Raw genomic sequence first — 24,011 nt, 5'->3', positions numbered from 1 at the left:
AGGCAGAAGCGAGGCAGGCTCTCCAGGACAGCGGGGCGGGGCGGCTCCGGGCCCCCTCTGGGGTCTGGAGACTGTCAGGAGGGCGGCTCCTCTGTGTTGTGTCTGCTGTAACCCCCGGAGAGGAGCTATGTAAATATTTGCACGGGCCGGCTGCGCTGGGAGCAGGGTTTGACGGTGGTGGCCGTGGGCTCTGGGGAGGGGGGCTGTGGGCATCGGGAGGGCCAGCGCGGGGGCAGGGGTGAGACCCGGGAGACCCAGCCTCTTCTCTGCCCAGAGGTGCCCTCCAGGGTGGTGTGTCTTGACAGGTTCCCAGAAAGTCCTTTCACGCTTGAACACCTTCCCCGAGCGTGTCTGACATACCTCCGTGAGAGAACCTTTCACTTGGGTGGAGAAGGAGCATTTTTCTTTGCAAACACATTCCCTCCCATCACCCCACCCGCCGTGTGCAGGGAGGAAGTGGAATTATGGAGCCCCTAGTGCGTGCGTGTGCGTGTGTGTGTGTGTGTGTGTGTGTGTAGGGAGTTTAACAGAAACTTTCCTTCCTGCCCTGGGAGCAGAGCCCTGGGGTCAAGGCCAGAGCTCGGGGCCGGGAGGGACACCTGGGGCAGGTGACTCATATGGGAGTGGTCCCCCACCTGTGCTTCGTGCAGGGCCCATAAAGATCCCTGCGCTGCGCTGTGCACTGTGGTTGGCCTCAAACGAACCTGTCTCTATTCAGGTGACACGGGGCGCGAGGAGGGCCGGGCAGGGTCCTCTCCTCGGCCCACCGCGTCCCTTTGCTCACAGTCCTGCCCGAGGCCGCCACGTCCGAATTCTCCCGCTGGACTGTAAGCTCCGTGGGTGCAGGCAGCGAGCGGTCTGCCGTGGTCTCTGTGAGTCTCTCTGTCTGGAGCACAGCGTGGGCTCCGTGCATGCTGTGTGCTTGTGTGCAGAGTGAGGGGATGCAGGACCGAGTGAGCCAGTGGATGGGTGAACGAGGGGACAGTGTGCCGGTGCGGAAGCCTATCCAGGTGTCGGTGACTCTGACCTCCTGTCTGTTGGTTGGGGGTGGGCTCTGGCTCCGTGACCCAGCTGCTGTGTGACGTTGAGCAGATCCCTTTGCACCTCTGGGCCTCCGCCGCTCCCTCCATGAGGAGCCTCAGCCTCGCAGAATGCAGGGGCCGAGGGGGACGGGGATTAGAGGCTGGGGAGGCCGCCCGGGGCCGGAGGGAGGTGGTGGCCCAGGGAGAGGTGGCCTGAGGGGCCTGGGGGTCCTCCAGCCCTGCTGTGTCGGCGGGGGATGTTGTGGGGTACAGGGGAGGCATCTGGGATTCCCAGCCCACCATCTTGCACTTGGAGTCGGACCGAGGAGGCTTGGTGGTGGTGGCAGCCACCCGGGCGGTGCTCACAGGCACGGTCACAGTGGCTGCTCCCCGGTTTGCAAGGCTGGGAGGCGTGCTGTCCGGCAGGGGGTCCTCACGGCCCTCTGGGAGGTAGGCCTCCTCTCCGTCCTCACAGGAGGGACACTGCTGCTGGGAGAGGCAAGGGGACGTGCCCGAGGTGACCCCAGCTGCTGGGTGCCCGAGTGGGAGCTCGCGCCCAGCTTTCCCGTTTCTGCCCTGGGGCCCTGCCCAGCACGCAGAACGGCCACACAGGCCATCTGGCCCCGGAGGGCCCCTGTGGGGCGTGGTGGGCTCCGGGCCTCCGGAAACGCAGGTTCCGGCTCGGTTCCAGGGCCGCGGTTCCTCATTTGCTGAGTGGGGGCCGACACCTGTCCCCCGAGGTGCTGCCGGGAGAGGCGCCAAAAATCCGACCGCAGATGCCGGCAGGCAGAGTCCAGTGTCGGTCGAGGCTCATTCTGCTTGGCCGGAGGCAGGTGTCAGCCCCGGGGCTGCAGGTCCCGGCCAACCCTGGGGAAGGGGCTCCGCGTCCCCGGGTCCCACAGCGCTCCTCCCCGCCCTGTGTCCTGCGCAGGACCCCCGCCTGCCTCGCCCTCCTCCGCCCCCTCCCCAGGCGTCCCCTGGTCCCAGCTCCCGCCTCTCCCCCAAATCATGGAGACCACGGCGATATCTGTGTTACTGTTTTTGCTTTCTCTTTCGCTTGGTTTTCGTCTTCTTTCTCTCTCACGCCACGGTCCCATTACCCTCCCCTCAGGCGACCATTCAAACTTGCTCCCTGCAGATGGGCTGCTTGCACATGCTCTTGCGCGACGCACAGTTGGTCTGGATGCATGGAAGTTTAATTTATGCAAATGGTACGTGCCGGCCATTGTATTCTGGTGCTCACTGTTCTTACCCAGGAGAACGCCGCTGAGTCCCTCGAGGCTGCTGCTTGACATCCCGTCTGTAGCCGCATCTTCTGTGGGGTGTACCCACCTCCTGTTCGCCCGAGGGGGGCGACGCTCCAGACCCCGCGTCTCCCTGAACAACGCTGCAGTGACCACGCTCACCCATGGCCCCTTGGGACTCGTGGGAGGGTGTGTTCGGGCTACATCCCCAGGGCGGAATTGCTGGGTCACACGGGGTCTGCTGCGGACACTTGTTTGAACTGAGTACCCCCCCCCATCTGCACAGTGGGAGGGCACCCAGAGCAGGAGATTTCTGGTCCCCCAGATCTCTGCCACAGCCGGCCTCGGCTACCTCTCTAATTTTTGCCCGTCCAATCGGTGAAAGTGATAGTTTGCTGCTTGAATTTGCATCTCTGCCTTCACTCAGCCGGCGTCCACCTTAGGCTGGAGAGCCTCTGGGGTTTGTTTATGTGCCTGCCAGTCCCCTGCCCTTATGCTTTGCTCCCTCCTCCGTGGAAAAAGCCACCATCTTTTGTTCCCGTTGGTTTGCACAAGTCGCTTGTGCGTGTGCGCGCGCACACACACACACACACACACACACACACACAGAGTTAAACATCCCACATGTAAATGCTGGATATCCATTCCTGCTGAATCAAGATACGGCACATCTCTCCCCGCGTTCAGCTGCCTGTTAAATTTCTCCGACCGAGAAACTTAACGTTGACACCGATGTAGTGAGCGCTGGCCTCATTGGCACCTGCGAAGTTTTGTGGGAGAAACCCTTCCCCGTCTCGAGGCCGAGGAGGTCTGCTGTTCCTTCCAGTCACTCCGGTGTTTCACCTTTCCCAGCCGGCCCTTCCATCCGCCCTGAGCCTGCCTCTGTGCGCCCTGTCAGGGAGGGATCAGGTTGTATTTTTTTCCGTGGAGTGAGCCAGTTTTCCCAGCGCATCTCGTAAACAGTCTGTTCTTTTCCATTGATTTGTGGGGCCACCTGTATCACCGGTGATGACCCAGGGATAGGTGTGGGTCTCTCCTGGACCTCTCTGTCCTGTTCCAAAGAGTTATTTATCTTTCCTCGCATCAAAACGGCATTGAAAAAAAAAAAGCATTGACATTTAGTGTGTCTCAGTGCCCGGGAAAGCAAACCTTTTCTCTTTCTTCCTCGTTGGAAAGGTTGCTGTAGGTAGCTGCAGGGTGGGCCTCTGTTTTTCTTTACAAACTTTAGAGAAACTTCATCGAGGTCCCGGAAAGAAAAACCCCGTTGGCATCTTGATTGGGATTCGGTTGGTTTTATAGATGAATCTGGGGAGAACGGGCATCGTTATGATATTTGCCCCACCCAAGAGCCTGGGCTGCCCCTCCACGTATCGCATTGCAGTAACCTTTCTTAGTTTAAGGTGTTTTTTCCCCCCTCTTAAAGGCCGTGTGCATTCTTGCTCAGCGTCTGGCCGTGTCACGGAAGAGGTCTTCTCTCCGGCCGCCGGCCCTAACGGCTCTGAGCTGCTGGGGGGAGGCGTGTCTGCGGGTTGGGCGGACCCCGGCCCAGGCAGCCGCACCGAACCCCGTCGTTGGTTCTCCTGGTCGGTCTGCTGATTTGGTTGCTTTTTCGGGGGGATCACCCTATCCCCCGCGCACAATGCAGAGTTTCCCTCTTTATGTCTGGGTCCCCGTCACGTGTTTCGATGCTCGAATGTTCCCTCGGACTCTTCAGGAGGCTCTCCCGTGCGCCTGTCTCCGTCAGCGCGTCCCGGCGTCCCGGACGTGAGGCGGGCGAGTCCCGGAGGGACGACCAGTGGAATGGCTGACAAGCTCTGGCTGACCGAGAGCTGGACTTAGGGTGGGCTGTCCTCAAGGCACCCCCAGGCTTTCTGGGGTACGCGCGAAGAAGGGGGCACCCTTCCAGAAGTTTGCACACATGTGTCAGCGCAGGTCACTGCCGGAGTCCACGGTCGGTCCTCAGACCCCTGCTCGCCCAGCACCTCCCCTGCAGCCGCCCCGACCCTGGCCTCAGGGCTCCGACTCTGGGGGGCTGGGTGGGGAGCTCCCCCAGAAGCCAGCATGCAAGTATCTCCCAAATCAGGGACACAGGTTTAGGAGCGTTGTCAATGTGAAACCTCCATGTGGGCTGGATGGAGCGGTCCAGGGGGTCTCTGTGGCGGGGTCCTGCAGAGCGGGGAGGAAGACAGTGGAGGACTCGGGGGTCTCTGCGGGGAGTGGAGTGGAGGCCGGGCAAAGCTGGGGTGCACCAGGGGCAGGGGGAATGGCCTCCTGGGGACTCAGCCTGCCAGCGTGTGCAGGGAGGGGTGGAGGCCCAGCTGGGAGGGCAGGTGAGGGTGAAGGGCCTGATGTGATCGGGACGGTGGGTCCCGAAGGAGTCTCAGGGCACAGACTCCTGGAAGTCAGGGAGGGAGGTGGCGTGTGGGGGCCTCGGGCCGGGAGGGCATAGGGCCAGGAGAGCAGCTGCCCCGGCCTGGGCACGGCCTTGCTCCACCCCCCGGGGCCTCTGGGGCGCGGGCCGGGGACTCCACTCCACAGACCAGAGGGCTGTGTCCCTGAGGGGTCGAGTGGCACCCAGCAGGCTGGCACAGGGCGGGGCCGGCCCTGAGCTTTTCCAGAAGAAGCTCTTCTCTTGAGGCTGCTGCCGCGGTTGGGAAGGGGAATGATGCAGGCGGGCCACGTGCAGTGCGTCTGGGGGTCCAGATACCCGCGCATAGGCCCTTGAGACCCTCTGCATGGCCCTCTAGCCCCCTGGGAAGGTGTCAGGCTGGGAGGGTGGTGGGGGGAGCCTGTCCAGGGACCCCCCTTCTGTGTGAGTCAGGGTCTGGATCGGGGCATGCGGCTGCTGCCTGGCAGTGCGTCCTCCCCGGGGGTGTCTGCCAGGCCGGGAAGATGGTGTCTCTCTGTGTCACACACACACACACACACACACACACCCGTCCCAGGCACATGTACTCATTCACTGACTGGCCTCTCAAGCTCCCCACTCTGGGCCCTGGGCCTGCCGTGCCCCTGGCGTTCCTAGGCCCCCGGCTGCCCATGAGAGCCGTGTTAGTGACACGGTGGCCCCCGTCCAGGAGCTGCTCCTTCTGCATCTTCCTGTCGCCGCCACCGGGCTAAATATAACCTGACACTGCACAGCCCCGGGCTGCACGGAGACAGCCTCGTCGCTGCCTGGGGGCGGGCGGGCGGGCGGCTGGGGCCCCAGCCTCCTGCCCTCAGCGTGACTTTGGGCTCGGCTCCTCCCGCGGGGTGCGGGATGCGCGGCAGGGAGGGGAGCAGGGCTGCCGCTCTGCCGCTCTGCTCCGAGGTCACCTTCCCTGCAGGGCCCCAGCGCCCTGTCTCGTTACCGCTCTGCATGCCTCCCCTCAGCCATCTGTCATCCACCCGGCACTCCTGGCGGGCGGGAATCACTCAGACCGGGGCCCCCCGTCCTCCCGCCGGGGACTGTGATGCTCAGAGAGGTGAATGACCCGATCACGGTCACACAGCAGCGGCCCGGGTTTTCCGACGGCTGGGCCGATCGGCTCTGCCCCCCGGGGTCCATCCCTCTGCCTGGGATCTTCTCTCTTCCTCCGTCCCACCTGGGCTCCGACTTAGGGTCCCGCTGACTCCCTGCTGCATGCGGTGAGGGCCGGTGCCGGCCTGCTGTGCTCGTGCTGCCCCAGCGCCTCCCGTGGGTGCCCTCGGTGGGTGCTCCTGGGGGAAGAGGAGCCGCCCCTGAGGAGCCGTGATGTCACCTAGCGTGCAGACCAAGGTCTGGCCTGGGGGCTTGCCGAAGGACACCCAGCATCCCAGCTGGCCCCCACCGCGGCCCATACTGGGGTGATAAGGCCTGCCCGAGATACGGCCGAGGCCAGGGGCCCCTGGGGTGGGAAATCCAGTATGAGACTGCAGGTGGGGCCCGAGGCTGGGTGGGGACTCTGGGCAGAGATGAGGCCCCGGGGCTGGCACCAGATGAAAGCCCTCCAGTGCTGTGTTCCGATGACTGACGGAGCCCTTCCCCGGGGTCAGGAGGAGCTGTGCCTGCTGCACCTGGAACGTGTCCGGGCCGGGTTCTCCCCCAGGGTCCCTCCCACCGTGCCCTCACCCTCCCTCCTCAGTGACCTGCGGTGACCTGCATGACCGTGTCTACTTTCCTCATCTGCATCCCTGCGGGGCCCAGGGCGTCCTGAGCCCCAGGAGGCAGGCAAAGGCTGAGCACCCAGCCTCCTCACTGGGAGCCCGGGGTCCTCCGCGGGGGCTGGGGGTTGGGGGCTGTGAGTGAGGTGTTCTTGGCATCAGCCAGGTGAGCCAGGCGGCCCGGGGCCTCTCCGCTGCGGATGCCCATGCACCTGTCTCTCCCGCCCCCTTCTCCCAGTGTCAGGACCACCTGCGAGTCCTGTTCCTGCTTCACACACGTCATGTCATTCATCCTCCAGCCTCGTGGGGTGGGCTCCACCTCCCCGTGCTGCAGACAAGCACACTGGGACTCAGGGACGGGAGGTGACTCGCCCAAGGTCATTCTCACACAATGAGCGAAGGCCACCTGACTGCACTGCCGGGGCCCCTCCGCCCCTGCCCTACCTCCCTGAACGCTGGATTGGGCGCTGGCGCCCCGCGACCGCGGGCTGCGCCTGCCCCTGTGTGGCCGCCCGCGGAACTGCAGCCTCACTCGGCTCCGCCCGCCAAAGCCAGCCTCCGCTCCTGGGGGAGCCTCCTTGAGGGCAGGGCAAGGGCGGAGGCAGGAGAGGCTCCGGTGGCAGGAGAGGCTCCAGTGACGTCCGGCCAGTGCAGCCCTGCTGGGGTGGGGGGGCACTGCTGTGGGTGCACGTGCCAGCGCGGGGCCCCTGGAAGCACCTCAGCTCAGACTAACACCTCCGCTGTGGGCGGGTTAGAGCCCACCTGCCCGCAGGCTGGAATTTGCTCCCACTGCCCCTGTGCCTCACCCCTGGCCTGGCTGACCCTCGGCGGCCCTCAGGGACCATCTCACCCCTGCCCCCCTCCGTACTTCCAGCCAGGATGGGGTGGGGTCCGCTGGCAGGTCTGGCTGGAGGTGCGAGACGTGCAGCTCGAAGAAGACCCGACCGTCTGCGGAGGGGTGGGAGGCAGAACCTGGCGGGGGGGGCGGGGGGGGGACCCTGGCTGACTGCGCCGGCCGCTCTCCTTCCTCCCGTTTCCCCTTGAGAGCAGCAGCTGGCGCCGCCCCTCCTCCTGCCACTTCCCGCAGCCATCAGGCAGGGCTCCAGGTCACATTTTTGGAGTAAGCTGGGCTCTGACAGGGTTATTTGAAAGGAAGAATTCCTTGAATGTCACTAAGGGAGAGAGGGCTGAGGGGCCCCCCCGGTGTGCGGGTGCGTGTTGACCGGCAGGGGTGAGCCTGAGGCCCACCGGGGCTTCTGTCTGGAGTTTTCGATTTGGGACGCCAGGGTCCTGGGCTGTCCCGGCTGCAGATGCTGCTCCGGCCCCTCTGGTTGAGACCTCTGAAGGGAGTGGGCGGGGGGCTGAGGGCTCCAGGCCAGGATCCCCGGGCCGTCCTGAGGGGTCGGCTCCCTCGGGTTCCAGACTCTCGACTTCCCTGGGCCCAGTTTCCTGGTGGGGAGTGGGGGTCAGGGGCCCCGGGTCACTGGGACCCCCCGGGGGGGTCTCCAGGGCTAAGGTTTCCCGTCTCTGGCCTCTCCGAGTCCCGATGAGGGCCGGTCCCTGTCCAGGCCGCTGCCGGCCGGCCATCACCATATTAGGGCATAAACCCTAGGCGGGCCGTCTGGGTGCCAAACGGTCTCCAGCTGGGACCGGCCCCCTGCAGCTCCGGACACCACAGCTGTGCTGCAGTTGGGCCGTGTCAGAGGCCAGAGGTCAGGGGACAGGCGAGGCTGCTGGTGGGAGGTCCAGGCAGAAACCTGGGCTCAGGTTCCGAGGGCGGAGCCAGAAGGACCTCAGTAGGGAGCAGAATTCCTGGCCAGCCCCCCCCCCCCCCGGCTCAGCATCCCCCCATCCCAGTACCACCCTGTTTCAGAGACTCTCTTTCGGTGAGAGGGATCCCACAGCTGCTACAACTGCTGGTCTGCAGGAATCGGGCCCTTCACGCCCGGTCCGCTCAGGCCATTGCCGCACACTCCCCAAGGCTCGGCCCCCAGGGCCCGGTGGCCGGCACCAAACACGTCCAGAGGCCCTCCAGGGTGCTGGCCTCTCCCTGGACTCAACTCACCACTGCCACTCCCTCTCCACCCCTCCCCACCCTTGGGCCCTCCCTCCCCATCAGTGCTGCCCCATCGCTAAGCCCGCTGGGCAGCGCCTGCTCCCTGCTGCATCATTCTAGGTGCCAGGCCCAGCAGAGGGGATGCAGACACTGGCCAGTCAGGTCCCTGCAGGTCAGGGAGGACAGGTGGGCAGGGGAACCAGACAAGGAAGGAAGCCTCTGACCCCCTCCTCAGGGGGTGGCCGCAGGGCCCACAGAGAAGGAGGGCCAGCAGGTGGACAGGTGTGTGAGGGTCTCCCTCAGAAGTCAGCCGAGAGGAGGGTGAGGGGCTGTGCGCCGGACAGGGGGCAGAGGCGGCCTGGTGGCCTGGCCTGGCCTGGTGGACAGAGAGAGAGAGAGAGAGAGAGAGACTGGGAGAGGAGAGGAAGACAAGGAGGGACAGACACGCAAGATCCAGGAGCAGCGTGCTTCGAGACTCTTTGGGGAAGGGTCACATGTGGTCATTTCCAACGTGTTGCAGACCCACAGCTTTGTGAAAGGCAACATCACGTGCTTGGACGGCCTTGCAGTGTCGAACTGCTGTAACGGTTTTGAACCTCTTGCTCTGCACTTCTGAGTGTACCTTGCTGCGGACCGACACCACAGCGGGGGCGGGGGGGGGTAATGTGGAGACAGGCGGCCGGGATGGGCACCGAGAGGAACCACTGACCCGGGGGTGGAGTCCAGGGCACGCCAGGCACCGCCCTGGGTGCTCAGTGTACGTTGACGTAATCTGTACAACTCAGGACAAAGGGACTACCATCACTCCCACTTTATAGATGAGCAAAGTGAGGCACAGGAAGGGAATGGCATGTAAGCGTGATGCATAAAGGACTGAGCGGCAGAGGTGGGTTGTGACCCCAGGCACCCTGGGCCTGTAAGTCCGGGGGCCTCACCGCCGCCCTACACTCGCGTGTGTGAGGGAGAGCGAGGGCACCCTGAGAGGAGAGGGGAAACGAGACGAACAGGTCGGGACAGGAGGGAGCGTGAGCCTCGGGAGTGTGAGGGGTGGGCACACAGGGGGAGGCGGCCTGGAGGAACAGAAACGCCAGAGGAGCGGAGGGCCCGGCCGGCCGGCAGCGAGCTGGGGCGGGCGGGCAGGCAGCTGGGGGCAGCGGCCCCGCCTGGCGGGCGCAGGGCCGGAGGGCGGGGCAGAAGGCCCAGGCAAGGGGGCGGCGGGGGGGGGCCAGACGTGGACGGGCCCCTTCGGGTTTCTGCTCTGCCCACCCAGGGGCCTTGGTGCCACAGTGGCCGTGTCCCCCACCCCGCAGGGAGCTGCTTCCTGTGCCTGGTGGACGTGGTGCCCGTGAAGAACGAGGATGGGGCCGTCATCATGTTCATCCTCAACTTCGAGGTGGTGATGGAGAAGGACCTGGGGGGGTCCCCGGCCCGAGACACCAACCACCGCGGGCCCCCCACCAGCTGGCTGGCTCCAGGTAAGGGCGGCCGCACTCGGGCTGCTGCGGGAATACAAGACCCCCCTTTTCTGGGGCCCTGAGGCTCCCCAAGGCCACTGCCCTGTGGGGAGGAATGGCAGTGTGGGGTCCCTTCAGAGGTTACCGAGGATGGGGCCCGGTCCCATCAGGCTCAAGAGGAGATGGAGCGACAGGCTGGGTCCCCACTCAAACAGATCCTCGGGTGGGATCGCAGCTGGTGTCCTGCCGGACCTGCCTGGGCTTCCTCCGCAGCATCTCCGGGGGCGGGGGTCCTCTCCCCAGCCCCAGGGACGGGGCATGCCCCCTTCCCGACCGCCGGGGGCCACCTGGGAGCAGCCCCCTCTGCTGGTCAGAAGGCCCTGTCTCTCAGGAACTCAAATGTCTCTCTGGGGACCTCCTGCCCCTGGCCCTTGGCCCTGGACCAGCCAGCTCCCTGCTGTGGCCTGGGCTAACCGGGAAGAGGATTTGGGGGGGGGTGTTCACCGTGGCTGCAGACACAGGGGCTGCACCCTGCGCCCGTGACTCCGGCCCAGACACCCCTCCCCACCATGGGGTTAACTCTAACTGGCTCTTTAGAGTCACAGCAAAGGAGTCCACCTCGTGGTTTCTCAGGCTCTGAAGAGCCAGTCTGGCCTGTGTGGCTCCCTGGGTTGGGCGGCGTCAGGCAAAGCGAAAGGTCGCTGGTTCGATTCCCAGCCAGGGCACGAGACCTGGGTTTCAGGTTCATCCTTGGTCGGGCGCTTTGAGAGGCAACCAATGGATGTTTCTCTGCCTCTCTTTCTCCCTCCCTTCCCCTCTCTCTAAAAATAAATGAATAAAATCTTTGCAAAAATAAAAATAAAATGGCATTGCGAACACCGCGGAGGCCGAGTGGCAGGAAGGCCAGCACCGCGCCCCCAGGTGCTACTGAGCGGCTCCGGCAGCGCACACGGCTCACGTGTGCTCGCGTTGCCTCCCCTCTGTGGTGGGCACAGTGTTGCCCACGGGGGCGGTTTTGGGGTCACCCGCCATTTGCGTACAGCCCACGGTGGTATGTGGCTCAAGAAGTAGTTGATTATTTTCGGAGCCTTAGATAAGATTATATTCTAGAATTTTTTTTTGAGACTTGAATTCTGTGCGGTGGAGGCCGGCGGGCAGGCATTCCCAAGATCTTCCCCACGGTCCTCCGCTGGGTGTCAGGGCGTCCAGGTCCTGGGCCTGCCCACTCGGAGCTGTTCGCCCCCCAGCCCTCCCCGGCCTCACAACTCCCTTCTCCCCGCAGGTCGCGCCAAGACCTTCCGCCTGAAGCTGCCTGCGATGCTGGCTTTGACGGCCCGGGAGTCGTCCCTGCGACCGGGCGGTGCGGGCAGCGCGGGTGACGCAGGAGGCGCCGGTGCCCCGGGTGCCCCGGGTGCCGTGGTGGTGGACGTGGACCTGACCCCGGCGGTTCCCAGTAGCGAGTCGCTGGCCCTGGACGAGGTGGCCGCCATGGACAACCACGTGGCGGGGCTCGGGCCCGCGGAGGAGCGCCGCGCGTTGGTGGGCCCCAGCTCCCCGCCTGCCTGCGCGCAGGGTCCACAACCACCGCCCCAGGCGCCCAGTCTGAACCCCGACGCCTCCGGCTCCAGCTGCAGCCTGGCCCGGACTCGCTCCAGAGAGAGCTGCGCCAGCGTGCGCCGCGCTTCGTCCGCGGACGACATCGAGGCCATGCGCGCAGGCGCGCTGCCGGCGCCACCACGCCACGCCAGCACCGGTGAGGACGCCCCTCCCCTCCCGCCAGGCCTGTCCGGATCCAGGACCTGCGCCGCTCTCCTCTCCGCTCTGTCCTAGGTGCCTGGGAGATGGAAATCCCCTTAAGCACTTATTTAATCCCACTAAGTGGCCTTTTACTCCATTAAATGTCCATTCATCCCGTGAGGTGCTCGCACTCCCGGAGTCCGGGCGCCCTGTGGAGCTGGCTCCCCGTGGGTGCCCTGGAGCAGGGAGGGCCAGGGGGTGTCTGAAGGGCAGGGAAGGCACCTGGCTGGTCTCCGTGCCTTTGAGCAGAGCCTTAGGGAGGCTCTTCCTCCTTCGCTGTCTCCTTGTTGCGTCCTGGCACCCTTCCTTCAAGCGGGCAGGAGGCTGGCCTTGTTTCTCAGTGACTCCGCCCCTTTCTTCTAAGGGGCATCGATGGCACGGCGACCCCAGTGGCCTGGCTCTGCAAGGCCTGGTCTCCACCTCAGTTTTATGTTGGCCCCTGCCTGCCATTCTAACTCCGTGCCCCCCCACCCCACCCCACCCCAGGGGTCATGCACCCTCTGCCTGCCACCCTGACCCCGCTTTCCCCCCGCCCCAGGGGCCATGCACCCCCTGCGCAGCGGCCTGCTTAACTCCACGTCAGATTCGGACCTCGTGCGCTACCGCACCATTAGCAAGATCCCCCAAATCACCCTCAACTTTGTGGACCTCAAGGGCGACCCCTTCCTGGCCTCGCCCACCAGTGACCGGGAGATCATAGCACCCAAGATAAAGGAGCGGACACACAACGTCACCGAGAAGGTCACCCAGGTAGGTGCCCGGTCCCTGGCTCTCCCCTCGGCGTGGAGGAGCTTGGAAGGGGTGGTTGTGGGCAGTGGCCAAAGACGGGTGGTGGGGGGGGTCTGGTCCGTGAGGGCTTCTTGAGGGTGGGCAGCCCTGCTGGCTGGGGGTAGGAGTGGGGGCTTCAGAGCTGGGGTGAGAGGACAGCGTGGGAGGTCCTGGGGACAGGGGGACTGGAGAGGAGGCAGCCTTGGGACAGGGTAGTCACAGCAAACAGGTTGATGGGGCACAGGGAGCACAGCGCAGTGGGGGCCAGGTGGGTGGGGAAGGCAGCCACGCACAGGCATGACGGCGTCTGCCCCTGGGTGTGGCGAGGGGGTGCCTGGGGGCAGCCCACAGGGGGCTCTGAATGAGAAGGGGCCACAGAGGTTCAGGCTGGGGGTCCTGATTCTTCAAGGTGATGAGTCAGGAAGAGGGTGGGGGCCCAGTGCTCGGGCCAGGGTGGCCTGGAAGTGCCCACCCATGTTCCCCAGCCCCATCCGGAGGGGAGGGCATGTGGGTGCACAGATGTGGAGGGATCAGGTCCCTGGATCCTGGGCCAGAGGAGACCACTGGTGTCCGGGGCAGTGCCCAGCGCTCCCTGGTGGCAGGGCTAGCCTGTGTCCTGCCCCTGTGGCGGCAAGAACTCCTGTAGCCATCCCCCACCACCCCCGAGGCCAGCCCAGCCCCTCCCTCAAGCCGTGGCAGAGGGTGACATGCCCAGGACGGGGCGGGGGGGGGGCTCCTGTCCCTTGCCCGCCACTCCTCGGTCCCTGTTGTCGCCTCCAGCTCCTTCCACGGCATCTCCCCCAGCGGGCCCACGGGAGAGAGCTGCCAGCACGGGCCTCCTCAGCCCTCCTCCTGGCCGGGCTCCCACTGCCTCTGGCTCTCTGGGTCCCTGCCAGGTGTCCAGCCCCTTGGCCTGGAGTCTACAATGTTCCCCCACGGCCCGGGCCCCGTATCTGGCTGCCTGTGCCCCTCCCGCCCGGCCCCGGCCGTGGTTCCCACCTGGAGCCCCGGTGTCTGCCTCGCTCCCGCGCCCACAACAGTGTGCTTCTGTGTGCCTGTGGCCTGCGTGTGTGTTTGTGTGTGCGGCTCTGTCAGTGCGAGCCTGTGTTCCGGCTCTGCCGGTCCCCGGGCAGTCTCTCCATCTCTGGGTGCCTGTCTGACTCTGGCTGGCTGGGCACCGGCCGGCGGGGCGGGGGTGTTGGGGAGACCATTAATCTGTGGTGACAGGCCAGGCTGCCCGGGAGGGGGAGGGGTGCGGGCTGCAGGAGCGGCTGCAGCCCGGAGCCCGGAGCGGCTGCGGGGGAGGGGGCCCCGCTGGCCGGGCTGGCCGGTGGGGGTGGGGACCTGGGAGGAGGAGGGGCGGGCCGGAGAAGCCGAGGTTCCGACCGCGGCGCTGCCGCCGCTGGGCTGGCGCGGGCAAAGCGCAGCACCCTGGCAGCGGGGCCGCACCAGGAGGCCATGGGCAGCCTGAGCCAGGCGGGCCGCTGTCCACGCTCACTGCCAGGGTGACCCCAGCCCTGGGGCCCAGCCCCAGCGACCCTGGCTTCACGCCAGAGGCTGCCCCGGGAGCCAGGCCGCCGGTCCCTGGGGCGCAGCCTCCGCTGGGACTGCTGCTGGAGCGCAGGTGAGGCACCGGCTGGCCCTCGGGCCCCAGGGCAGGCAGGCTGGGGGGAGCCAAGTCCTCCATGGCGGCCCCCGCCAGGAAGGCGAGAGGAGCAGGGGCTCTGCAGCCCAGGGCCCAGAAAGGCCGGGTAAGGCGGGCCGTGCGCATCTCCAGCCTGGTGGCCCAGGAGGTAGGTGACTCCCGGCCCCTCCCTCCCCCTTCCAGGGCTGGGACACTGGTTCAGGACGCAGCCCAGAGGTCTCCGGCTGCCTCTGGCTCCAGGCCAGAGAAGGCTTCTGAGAGGCAGGACCGTTTGGGGAACCGGAGGGTCGGTAGCCCTGCTCACCCTGCTCACCCCGCTCCTGGCTCCAACTGGCTCCTCCCCAGGCCTGCCGGGGCTGGGCAGCCAGTGCCTTTCTGGCCAGGACTTCCCTCTCCCCGGGCTCCTGTGGTCCCCAGTCTCCGAGCTCAGCATGCTAAGGGAGGAGAGGAAGGGCAGGAATGGACCAGGTGCCCAGAGGGGATGGCAGGGGACAGGGGGAGGAGAGGAGCATGCCTCCTCACCACACCTCTCCCAGTGGGCATGGGCCAGGCCTGGGGGTGGACCTGAGGTGGCCGCTTCAGAGGGCCAGGTTTCAGGGCAGGAGTCCGAGGAAGGTGGGGTCAGAGGCCACTGGCTGGCGGCAGGGGCAGCTGATCTGAGGCACCTGGTTCACCTCCTGTGGGATAGCCCGAGGTGCTGGCGGCCGCTCCATGGTCCCCTAGGCTGATGACTCTGTGGGCACCTCCTGGGAGCCACCTCTGCACCCCCAGGTCAGACAGCCTGGAGCGGGCAGAGCAGGGGGTGTCGGAGGTGGCTCAAGGGCGAGTCTGAGTAGCCCGCCACTGCCACCAGCACCTGGCCCCTGAGTTCTCTCTGCCTGGGCTCACCATCTCCCCCCCGCTGGGGAACACGCATGGGGAAGATCCTTCCCACCCACACGGGAGGACCCAAGATTTGGCTTAAATGAGCGTCAGTCTTCTGTGGGCGCCAGGTCAAGGGAGGTGACGCACTTGGCCCGAGACCACGCGGTAGTAAGCTGGTGGCGGGCGCGCTGGGGCTGGCTCCGGTGGGAGCGGGTCCCGGGTGTGCCCCATACGCGGGCAGTGTGTGCGTGGCGGCGGTGCTGGTCTGCTGTGGGCACAGCCGGGGCCGGGTCACTGCTATCAGGGGTGGTTCAGCCTCTCAGGCACTGGAAGGAGACCCCTCCAGGGGCAGTTACCTCCCTCTGTCCCCTGTCTGCAGGGGCAGGGGGCGGCCATAGGGGACAGACGGAGGCTCCTGGGGCAGTGGGAAGCTGGCCCTGGCTCTTTCTAATTTGGCTTGGGGAGGAAGGATAGCGTGCCTGCTGCCATCTGGTCCGGGGGCGAGCTTGCCTCTGGTGCCTGTTGAGGGGCAGGATGTGAAGGTGAGCCTGTGTTGGGTGTGTCACTTCCGGACAGCTGCCTGCGTGCCTGTCCCTCTGTGTCCCCGGAGGCACGTGTGTGGCTGGGTTGGGTTCTCCGAGTGCCTTGGTAGGAGGGAGGGGGGGCTGCCCTGGGCCAGGCGGCAAAGGGGCCGCAGGAGCAGGGGGGGAGAGGATTTTAGCCACTCCCCCGGGGGGCAAGGGGCCTCAGTGTGGATGGCGGTGGCCTTGGGCCAGTGTCACGGGCCGAGGCCATGGGGTGTGCGTGTGGTGGGGTGGGGAGTGTGGGTGAGATGCCACAGGGGAGTCACTCCTCCCTGATGGCGGGCGGCAGTACCGACGGCGTCCTGGACTCGGAGCCCGCTAGGAGGCCCCTGTGCTGTGCGAGGAACTGTAGCGCCCACAGTGAGGAGTGGCCATTGGCTGTGGCTGCTTGGCTGAGGGGTGGGCATTCTGGGCAAAACGTTTTGGCCTCCCTGACCCCGTGCTCTGCTCGCCCCCAACAGAGATGTGGCCTGCTGCCACCCCGGAAGTCCCACGGCCTGTCCTCCCTTGCTCCCGCCTCCGGTTGGCTGTCACCCCTCACCTCCGTGTCCCCTGCCTGTCCAGGTCCTGTCCCTGGGCGCGGATGTGCTGCCCGAGTACAAGCTGCAGGCGCCGCGCATCCACCGCTGGACGATCCTGCACTACAGCCCCTTCAAGGCCGTGTGGGACTGGCTCATCCTGCTGCTGGTCATCTACACGGCCGTCTTCACGCCCTACTCGGCCGCCTTCCTGCTGAAGGAGACGGAGGAGGGCCCCGCGGCCCCCGACTGCGGCTACGCCTGCCAGCCGCTGGCCGTGGTGGACCTCATCGTGGACATCATGTTCATCGTGGACATCCTCATCAACTTCCGCACCACCTACGTCAACGCCAACGAGGAGGTGGTCAGCCACCCTGGCCGCATCGCCGTCCACTACTTCAAGGGCTGGTTCCTCATTGACATGGTGGCCGCCATCCCCTTCGACCTACTCATCTTTGGCTCCGGCTCGGAGGAGGTGGGTTGGTAGGAGAGGAGGGCGGAGGCCAGGGGGGCGGAGGCCAGGGGGTGGCGGTGGAAGGGTGATAAGCGGTGGGAGGTGGTGGAGTCAAGCAGTGGCTAGAGAGAGAGAGAGAGGGCGGCAGGGGCCTGGAGGCTGCTGTGGCTGACCCAGGCCAGTCCCCTGACCCACCTAGCCACTCACCAGGTACAGAGCTCCTGAGGGGGTGTGTCTACCCCATTTGTCTCTCCAAAGAGGCCACTGTCTTCCAATTCGCACAGAAGTGCCCAGGAAGCTGGTGGGACCTCTGGCCAGGCAGCTTAGGGTGGGGGTTGCACCTTTCTGAGCTCCAGCTTCCTCATTCGCACCACGGAGGCCACTCGCCCCTTGTCACAAAGCTAGCTCAAAGAGTGATGGGACCCTGTGCTGGGCTCAGTGCGTGGGAGGCACTTGGATGATTAGGAGGAGGTTGGGCGGGGGGGGGGGGAAGTCTCTGGGGACCTTTCCTCCGATGCCCACCCCCTCCCCCCAGGGCTGCAGGGCTGCAGTGCCTCCACTTTTCATTTGCCCCCCGTGGACTGTCTCCTCCCACCCCAGCTGATTGGGCTGCTGAAGACGGCGCGGCTGCTGCGGCTGGTGCGCGTGGCGCGGAAGCTGGACCGCTACTCGGAGTACGGGGCGGCGGTGCTGTTCCTGCTCATGTGCACCTTCGCGCTCATTGCGCACTGGCTGGCCTGCATCTGGTACGCCATCGGCAACATGGAGCAGCCGCACATGAACTCGCGCATCGGCTGGCTGCACAACCTGGGCGACCAGATCGGCAAGCCGTACAACAGCAGCGGCTTGGGCGGCCCCTCTATCAAGGACAAGTACGTCACGGCCCTCTACTTCACCTTCAGCAGCCTGACCAGCGTGGGCTTCGGCAACGTCTCCCCCAACACCAACTCGGAGAAGATCTTCTCCATCTGCGTCATGCTCATTGGCTGTGAGTGTGCGCTGGGTGTGGGCGGGGCGGTGGGAGGAGCCCCAGAGGGAGGGGGGGCGCACGCTAAGGGGGGCCCTGGGACTTCCGGAGTCCGGGGCCGCATCACGCTGCGTTTGGGGGCGGGGAGACCAGGGTAGGGGCACAGGCAGGTCCCAAGGGCGTCCGTGCCTGCGCTTCTGTGTCTGAGACTAGTGTGTGTATTCACACGGAGACGTGACTGCGTGTGTTTTTGACTGGTGCAGGGGCGGGCGGGTCCCTCGGACGCTGACGGCCCCACTCACCCCCGCCCCCAGCCCTCATGTACGCCAGCATCTTTGGCAACGTGTCGGCCATCATCCAGCGGCTGTACTCGGGCACGGCCCGCTACCACACGCAGATGCTCCGCGTGCGTGAGTTCATCCGCTTCCACCAGATCCCCAACCCGCTGCGCCAGCGCCTCGAGGAGTACTTCCAGCACGCCTGGTCCTACACCAACGGCATCGACATGAACGCGGTGAGGCCGCTGGGCTTCCTGCCCGCGGGTGGTGTGGGCTGGAGGGAGCCGAGGGGCGGTGGGGGACGCCTCTAGCTGCCGTGAGCACGTCTCACACTCTGTGGTTCAGGTGGTCACAGGGAGTGCTTACAAGGACCCTGAGAGGTGTGTCGCTCTCCTTTGCCCTTGGAGCTCATTTACTGGGAGGGCCTTCAGTTTGGGGAAGGTGGTGGCCAGGCCCTTGCAGGCAGGCCACTGTGGTTAATCCTCTCAACCACAGCCGGGCCAGGAACTGGTCTCCACACCTGACACATAAACAAATGGTGGCCCAGGGCAAGGAGGCGCCGTCCCCCCCAAGGTAGCCCAGCTAGAAGGGGTGGAATGGCATAGGTCCCCAGGTCCTCCCCCACCCCTCACAGTGGGCCTTGCACTGGACCCCGAGACTTCCCCCTGGATCTTGGGTGGGGTGGGGTCCAGGGAGTGGCGCACTGAGCCGGCCCGGCCCCCCCCCCCCCAGGTGCTGAAGGGCTTCCCCGAGTGCCTGCAGGCGGACATCTGCCTGCACCTGAACCGCTCGCTGCTGCAGCACTGCAAGCCCTTCCGAGGGGCCACCAAGGGCTGCCTGCGGGCTCTGGCCATGAAGTTCAAGACCACGCACGCGCCGCCCGGGGACACGCTGGTGCACGCGGGGGACCTGCTCACTGCCCTCTATTTCATCTCCCGGGGCTCCATCGAGATCCTGCGGGGCGACATCGTCGTGGCCATCCTGGGTACGCTGGGACTGGGCGCGGGGCCGGATGGTGCGCGAGGGCTTGGGGAGGCCCCAGCCCGTGGAGGACACGGTGGTGAAGTCTGTGGAACAGGAATTGCTTAGGGGGGCCATAGGGTCCTTTCATTCACCCCTGTTCAGTGTGGGGCAGCAGAGGGGCCCCCCCGGGGGGCCGGGCTGCTGGACTCTGAGGGTTCCCATGCTCCGAGGGTTTCCCTTTGGGATCTCCCCACAGGTAGGGAGGCGGGGGTGCGTGGCTTCCTTCAAGCAGCACCGAACCCTGCTCCATGGTGGGCAGCGGAGCGTGGTGGGCGACACATTTGACTTTACTGAGGGAATTTCCTAAAGTCCCTGCAGCCTCACGCGATACACCCAAGCCCAGCTGAGCAAAGGGTGTCCCGCCCCTCTTCCCGTCTGGCCCCTTCCTTCCCACCCTACTGTACACCTGGGCAGGTGTGCCTGGGCAGGGGACCTGCTGCCCTCTTTTCCTGTTCCTCCCTGGGCACGGGGGGCCGTTTGAGATTTCTGTGTCTCAGCTCACAAACACCCCCAAGCACAGCGAAGCCAGCTTCTCGATGCAACACCCAGCCTTCCTAGGTGGTTTCTGTTTGTGCCAGGCTACGCCAGCCTATTTTCTTTCCGTAAACCAGATGTTGGTCTTGAGTCCCTACTGTGTTCTGATCTATAGTTTGGAAAACACTGTTACGAGGGTGCAGTCACCGGCCAGGGAGGGGGCGTTTGGGACATGGATTTCCCGGGGTGGGGGTGTGTGGTGTGAAGTTGGAACTTAAGGAAGCCTGGGTCATGGGCAGAGCTGGGCATGGGGCTGGTCCTGGGGCTGCCCTTCCCCCCTCAGGCACTGCTGGCCACACTGAGCACCTGCCTTTGGGAGCTGAGGGGCGGTGGGCCGGCTGGGGGCCAAGTGTGAAAATTCAGGAAGACGGGCACTTACTGCCGCCCCAGGGGCTGAGCCACCCTCTCTGTGCGTGGCCTCCAGGGAAAAATGACATTTTCGGAGAGCCTCTGAACCTTTACGCGCGGCCTGGCAAGTCCAACGGGGACGTGCGGGCCCTCACCTACTGCGACCTGCACAAGATCCATCGCGACGACCTGCTGGAGGTGCTGGACATGTACCCTGAGTTCTCCGACCACTTCTGGTCCAGCCTGGAGATCACGTTCAACCTGCGAGACGTGAGTGGGCTGCCCTTCGGCCGTGTGACCTTCTGGGCTCGCTCCCCTGCCTGTCAAATGGCACGGAGTCGCAGCCTCAGCTCCAGTCCTCGGGGCAGAGCTCGCGTCTCTGCGGGGAGCCTTTGACCAGGACGGAGCGCCTTGCTTCATCATCTCAGTTAACGAGGAGGGGGTTGGAGCTTGACCCGGGCGGGCGGGTGGCGCTTAAGGGTCCTGACGCCTCACTTGGTTCCAGACCAACATGATCCCCGGCTCTCCCGGCAGCGCGGAGCTGGAGGGGGGCTTTAGCCGGCAACGCAAGCGCAAGCTGTCCTTCCGCAGGCGCACCGACAAGGGTGAGGCGGGGGAGGGGCGGGGGCGGGGTCTGCGGGAGGCGGGACCCCGGGCGGAGGGCGGGGCCCAGGTGACGAGGGCGGAGCTCCGGGTCCCGCGCGTCTGCTCCGTTCAGGCTCCAGCAGACAGTCCTGCCCGTACCTTCAGAGGTCCTCGCTCCTCACCCCAGCTGTCCAAGCGCAGCCCATCTTTTCAGGCCCACTTGAACTGGCACCTCCTCCAGGAAGCCTTCTTTTGCCCTCCACGGCAGGGGCGTGCCTGAGCTGCTTTGGCCCTCCCAGGGCCGGCTTCTGGGTGGGCACTGCCTCCAACTGATGAGAGCAAAAGAGACAGGACAAAGGAGAGTAAGGGGGCGGGGGACCACGGCCTAGGGCCCAGCCACCCAGAGAGGCCGCCCTGCAGTGCCACTGCCCGCGTCTGGGCGGCCCGCCGTCGCAGATGACCTCGTCCTGTCGCCCCGAGTTCTCAGCCTGCTTGGCGGGTGGAGAGCAGAAGACACCCCAGGGCGTCCCGCCACATTCTGCCTGCTCTGGCCCCCTCCTATCCCCTCCTGTCCCCTCCCGTGCCCGCTGCTGTGTCCCCTCCACAAGTCCTGCCCTCTTTGAGGCCCTTCTCTGTCTCCCACAGACCCGGAACAGCCAGGGGAGGTGTCGGCCTTGGGGTCTGGCCGGGCGGGGGCAGGGCCGAGTGGCCAGGGCCGGCCAGGGGGGCCGTGGGGGGAGACCCCGTCCAGTGGCCCCTCCAGCCCAGACAGCAGTGACGATGAGGGCCCAGGCCGCGGCTCCAGCCCCCTCCGCCTGGTGCCCTTCTCCAGCCCCAGGCCCCCCGGAGAGCCGCCCGGTGGGGAGCCCCTGACGGAGGACTGTGAGAAGAGCAGTGACACTTGTAACCCACTGTCAGGTAGGGCGCGGGCTGGAGGGGAGGGGCTGGGGGGCTGGCCTGGGTCCCAGTCTCCCTCACCCAGCTGTCTGGCTCCAGGTGCCTTCTCGGGGGTGTCCAACATCTTCAGCTTCTGGGGGGACAGCCGGGGCCGCCAGTACCAGGAGCTGCCTCGATGCCCCGCCCCCACCCCAAGCCTCCTCAACATCCCTCTTTCCAGCCCCGGCCGGCGGTCCCGGGGCGACGTGGAGAGCAGGCTGGACGCCCTCCAGAGGCAGCTCAACAGGTGACGCAGCCCCTGAGGTCCAGTCTAGCCCCATCCGGTCTGGGGGTGTGTAGGGGGGGTCCGAGGGTCGTGCCGTACTGCGGTGTCATCTCTGGGTTCCTGGCAGTGCCGTAGAGAGAATGGAGAGTGTCCTGCATCTAGGCCTGCCCGTGTGCCCGGCAGGGGACTCCTTCCACTCAGAGTCGAGCCACACCTAGCTAGGGTGAAGACTGGGCCTGGGGTTGACCAGCTGGCCCCTCCACAGAGTCTCTCACAGTCACTGTTACCGGTGTCTCTGCTTCCCCGAGACCCAGAGCATCCTCCTCCTTCTTGACCCAGGCTGGAGACCCGGCTCAGTGCAGACATGGCCACCATCCTGCAGCTGCTACAGAGGCAGATGACGCTGGTCCCGCCCGCCTACAGTGCTGTGACCACCCCGGGGCCTGGCCCCACCTCTACCTGTCCTCTGCTGCCCGTCAGCCCCATCCCCCCCCTCACCCTGGACTCGCTTTCTCAGGTAAGGTCCAAAGCCCCCTTCCCACCCCCGCACCCCAGCCCTGCCCTTTCGGAGCCAGTTCCACCCAAACCTCCTCTGCTGCCCTTTCTGCTCAGCCCTGGGCCCCAGCCACCTGCCCGGCTGGGCGGGAGGAGGGCTGCCTCAGGAGCTGTGGGCACAGGCAAGGCCGAGGGCCCCCAAACCAAAGCCCGCAGACAGCTGGGCAGAGGCACTGGCAGGCTGAGTGGCCTGGGCACCCTTTTGTCATACTGGAACAGCCGGCTCTGCTCGTGGTGCCTGGGTCCTGACCACGAGTGGTCTGCAAGGGGGCACTGATGGAGCCCGAGACCTGGTAGCCAGTGCTGCGTGCCAGTGAGCCCTTGGGACTGGGTCCTAGGTCCCTGGTAGCAATGGCACCCCTAGATCTGACTCTGGCAGCCATGGCTGTCATGCTGGCCACCTCACAGGGCTTTGACTAGCTCCTAAGGGGGCACGTCCGGTCCACATCTGTCCCCTCCTGCTTGAGATGGGCGTCTGCTGCCCCTTGTCCTCTCCTGAGTGGCCTCCTGATGGGACAGCTGTGTCCCGGCCCCGAGAAGGGGCTCCTCTGGCGACCGGAGGCGTCCTGGGATCTGTCCTCCTGCCTCTGGCGTCCGCTCCCCCTCCCGCATGCCGCCTGCTCCTGTTTGCAGACACAGAGCCCACGTCAGCAAATGTGCCAGTCTCCCTTCACAGCCTCCCACGCACAGCTCACAGCGGGCTTGTCAGCCCCACACACCCCGCCACCTGCCCTGGCGCGCTCCCTGGCCTGCCGGGGCCTGGCCTCCAGCCTGCCTCTGCATTCGGTCCCTGAGTTCTTTCTAGATTGGAGGAAGGAACCTTGTTTCTCTTTCTGTCCCAGCTCAGGGCCCATCGTTCTGGGTTCGTTTGGATTTAGCTGCCACAGTCCCTGGGGAGGAAGGGGCGTGGCCTTGAGTACCACCCCGCCCCCTCACCCGCGGGGGCGGGGCTCGGACTCGGCGTCAAGGACGCTCGCCCCGCCCCTGCTCGATCGTGCATTTGTGTGCTTTAATTGTCAGCGCCTCCCTGGGTGGCTGGTGTCCTGCTCTGTCTGCCTTGGCCCTTCAGTGTGCCCTCTGCAGCCCCTTTCCGTCCTGTCCTCTGTCACCGGATTCTCTGGGCCCTCTCTGAACTGCAACGCTGCTCTCTAGCCGCTTGACTGCCCCCCCACGCCCTGCCTTTTCCTCTGAGGGCTCCTCGCCTCTTACACTCTCTGTTCTCCGCAGGTTTCCCAGTTCATGGTGTGTGAAGAGCTCCCCCCGGGGGCCCCGGAGCTCCCCCAAGATGGCCCTCCTCGACGCCTCTCCCTGCCGGGCCAGCTGGGCACCCTCACCTCCCAGCCCCTGCACAGACATGGCTCAGACCCAGGCAGTTAGTGGGGCGGCCCGGTGTGGGCACGTGGCTCACGCAGGGTTCAGCGCACTCCCTGGGCCCCTCCCCTCAGAGGCCCCGCCCCGGAGGCCCTGGCCAGGAAGGGGAGAGGAACTCAAGGCACAGCCCCTCTCCAGCCCTTGGGACCATCTCCTCCTGCAGTCCCCTGGGCCCCAGCGGGAGGGGCAGGGGCAGGGCCGGGCAGTGGCAGGGGTCTGGGGTCCCCCCACTGCCCTGGGGGCAGTAGCTGGTCTAACTGCCTGGAGGCACCCGGCCCTGGGCCTTAGGCACCTCAAGGACTTTTCTGCTATTTACTGCTCTTATTGTTAAGGATAATAATTAAGGATCATATGAATAATTAATGAAGATGCTGATGACTATGAATAATAAATAATTATCCTGAGGAGACTCCAGTGGTGCTGGGAGGGTGTGGCCTCAACACTCCGCTTCCTGTGTTCAGGTTCACACGTGTGTGTGCCCCGGCCTCGGCAAGAATCCACACGAAGGGCCCATGGGTGCTGCCTCCGTGTCTGAGTGTGGGGCACGTGCGGTGGAGGGTGCTCCCTGGGGGCTGGGGCAGGTCACGGACAGGGCTTCCTGGGCTCAGGACAGCCAAGAACCACCCGGACGGTTTTGAATGGGGAGACATCCGAAGGGGG

General features: G+C 65.7%; 1 protein-coding gene across 2 annotated transcripts in view; it reads left to right on the top strand.

The window, feature by feature from the left end:
* KCNH2 (potassium voltage-gated channel subfamily H member 2) overlaps positions 1-23,750 on the top strand; it is a 31,384-nt gene extending 7,634 nt beyond the window's left edge. Inside the window, exons 3-15 of one of the 2 annotated variants that reach the window (XM_045837846.1) lie at positions 9,755-9,919; positions 11,181-11,651; positions 12,234-12,445; positions 16,121-16,549; positions 17,129-17,516; positions 17,810-18,009; positions 18,506-18,758; positions 19,755-19,948; positions 20,184-20,283; positions 20,909-21,181; positions 21,260-21,446; positions 21,765-21,942; positions 23,208-23,750. In XM_045837846.1, the coding sequence (XP_045693802.1) occupies positions 9,755-9,919; positions 11,181-11,651; positions 12,234-12,445; positions 16,121-16,549; positions 17,129-17,516; positions 17,810-18,009; positions 18,506-18,758; positions 19,755-19,948; positions 20,184-20,283; positions 20,909-21,181; positions 21,260-21,446; positions 21,765-21,942; positions 23,208-23,357 (3,200 nt within the window). In that variant the 3' untranslated portion in view covers positions 23,358-23,750. Of the gene's footprint in view, positions 1-9,754; positions 9,920-11,180; positions 11,652-12,233; positions 12,446-13,818; positions 14,257-16,120; positions 16,550-17,128; positions 17,517-17,809; positions 18,010-18,505; positions 18,759-19,754; positions 19,949-20,183; positions 20,284-20,908; positions 21,182-21,259; positions 21,447-21,764; positions 21,943-23,207 lie in introns of those variants that run through there. The other variant, XM_045837847.1, reaches the window with a different exon arrangement.
* Positions 23,751-24,011: the final 261 nt, after the last annotated feature.

The sequence above is a fragment of the Phyllostomus hastatus genome, unplaced genomic scaffold, assembly GCF_019186645.2.
Source record: "Phyllostomus hastatus isolate PE091 unplaced genomic scaffold, TTU_PhHast_1.1 phas_contig_244, whole genome shotgun sequence".
In the NCBI taxonomy this organism is placed as follows: Eukaryota; Metazoa; Chordata; class Mammalia; order Chiroptera; family Phyllostomidae; genus Phyllostomus; species Phyllostomus hastatus.
This window is presented reverse-complemented; position numbering and strand designations above follow the sequence as displayed.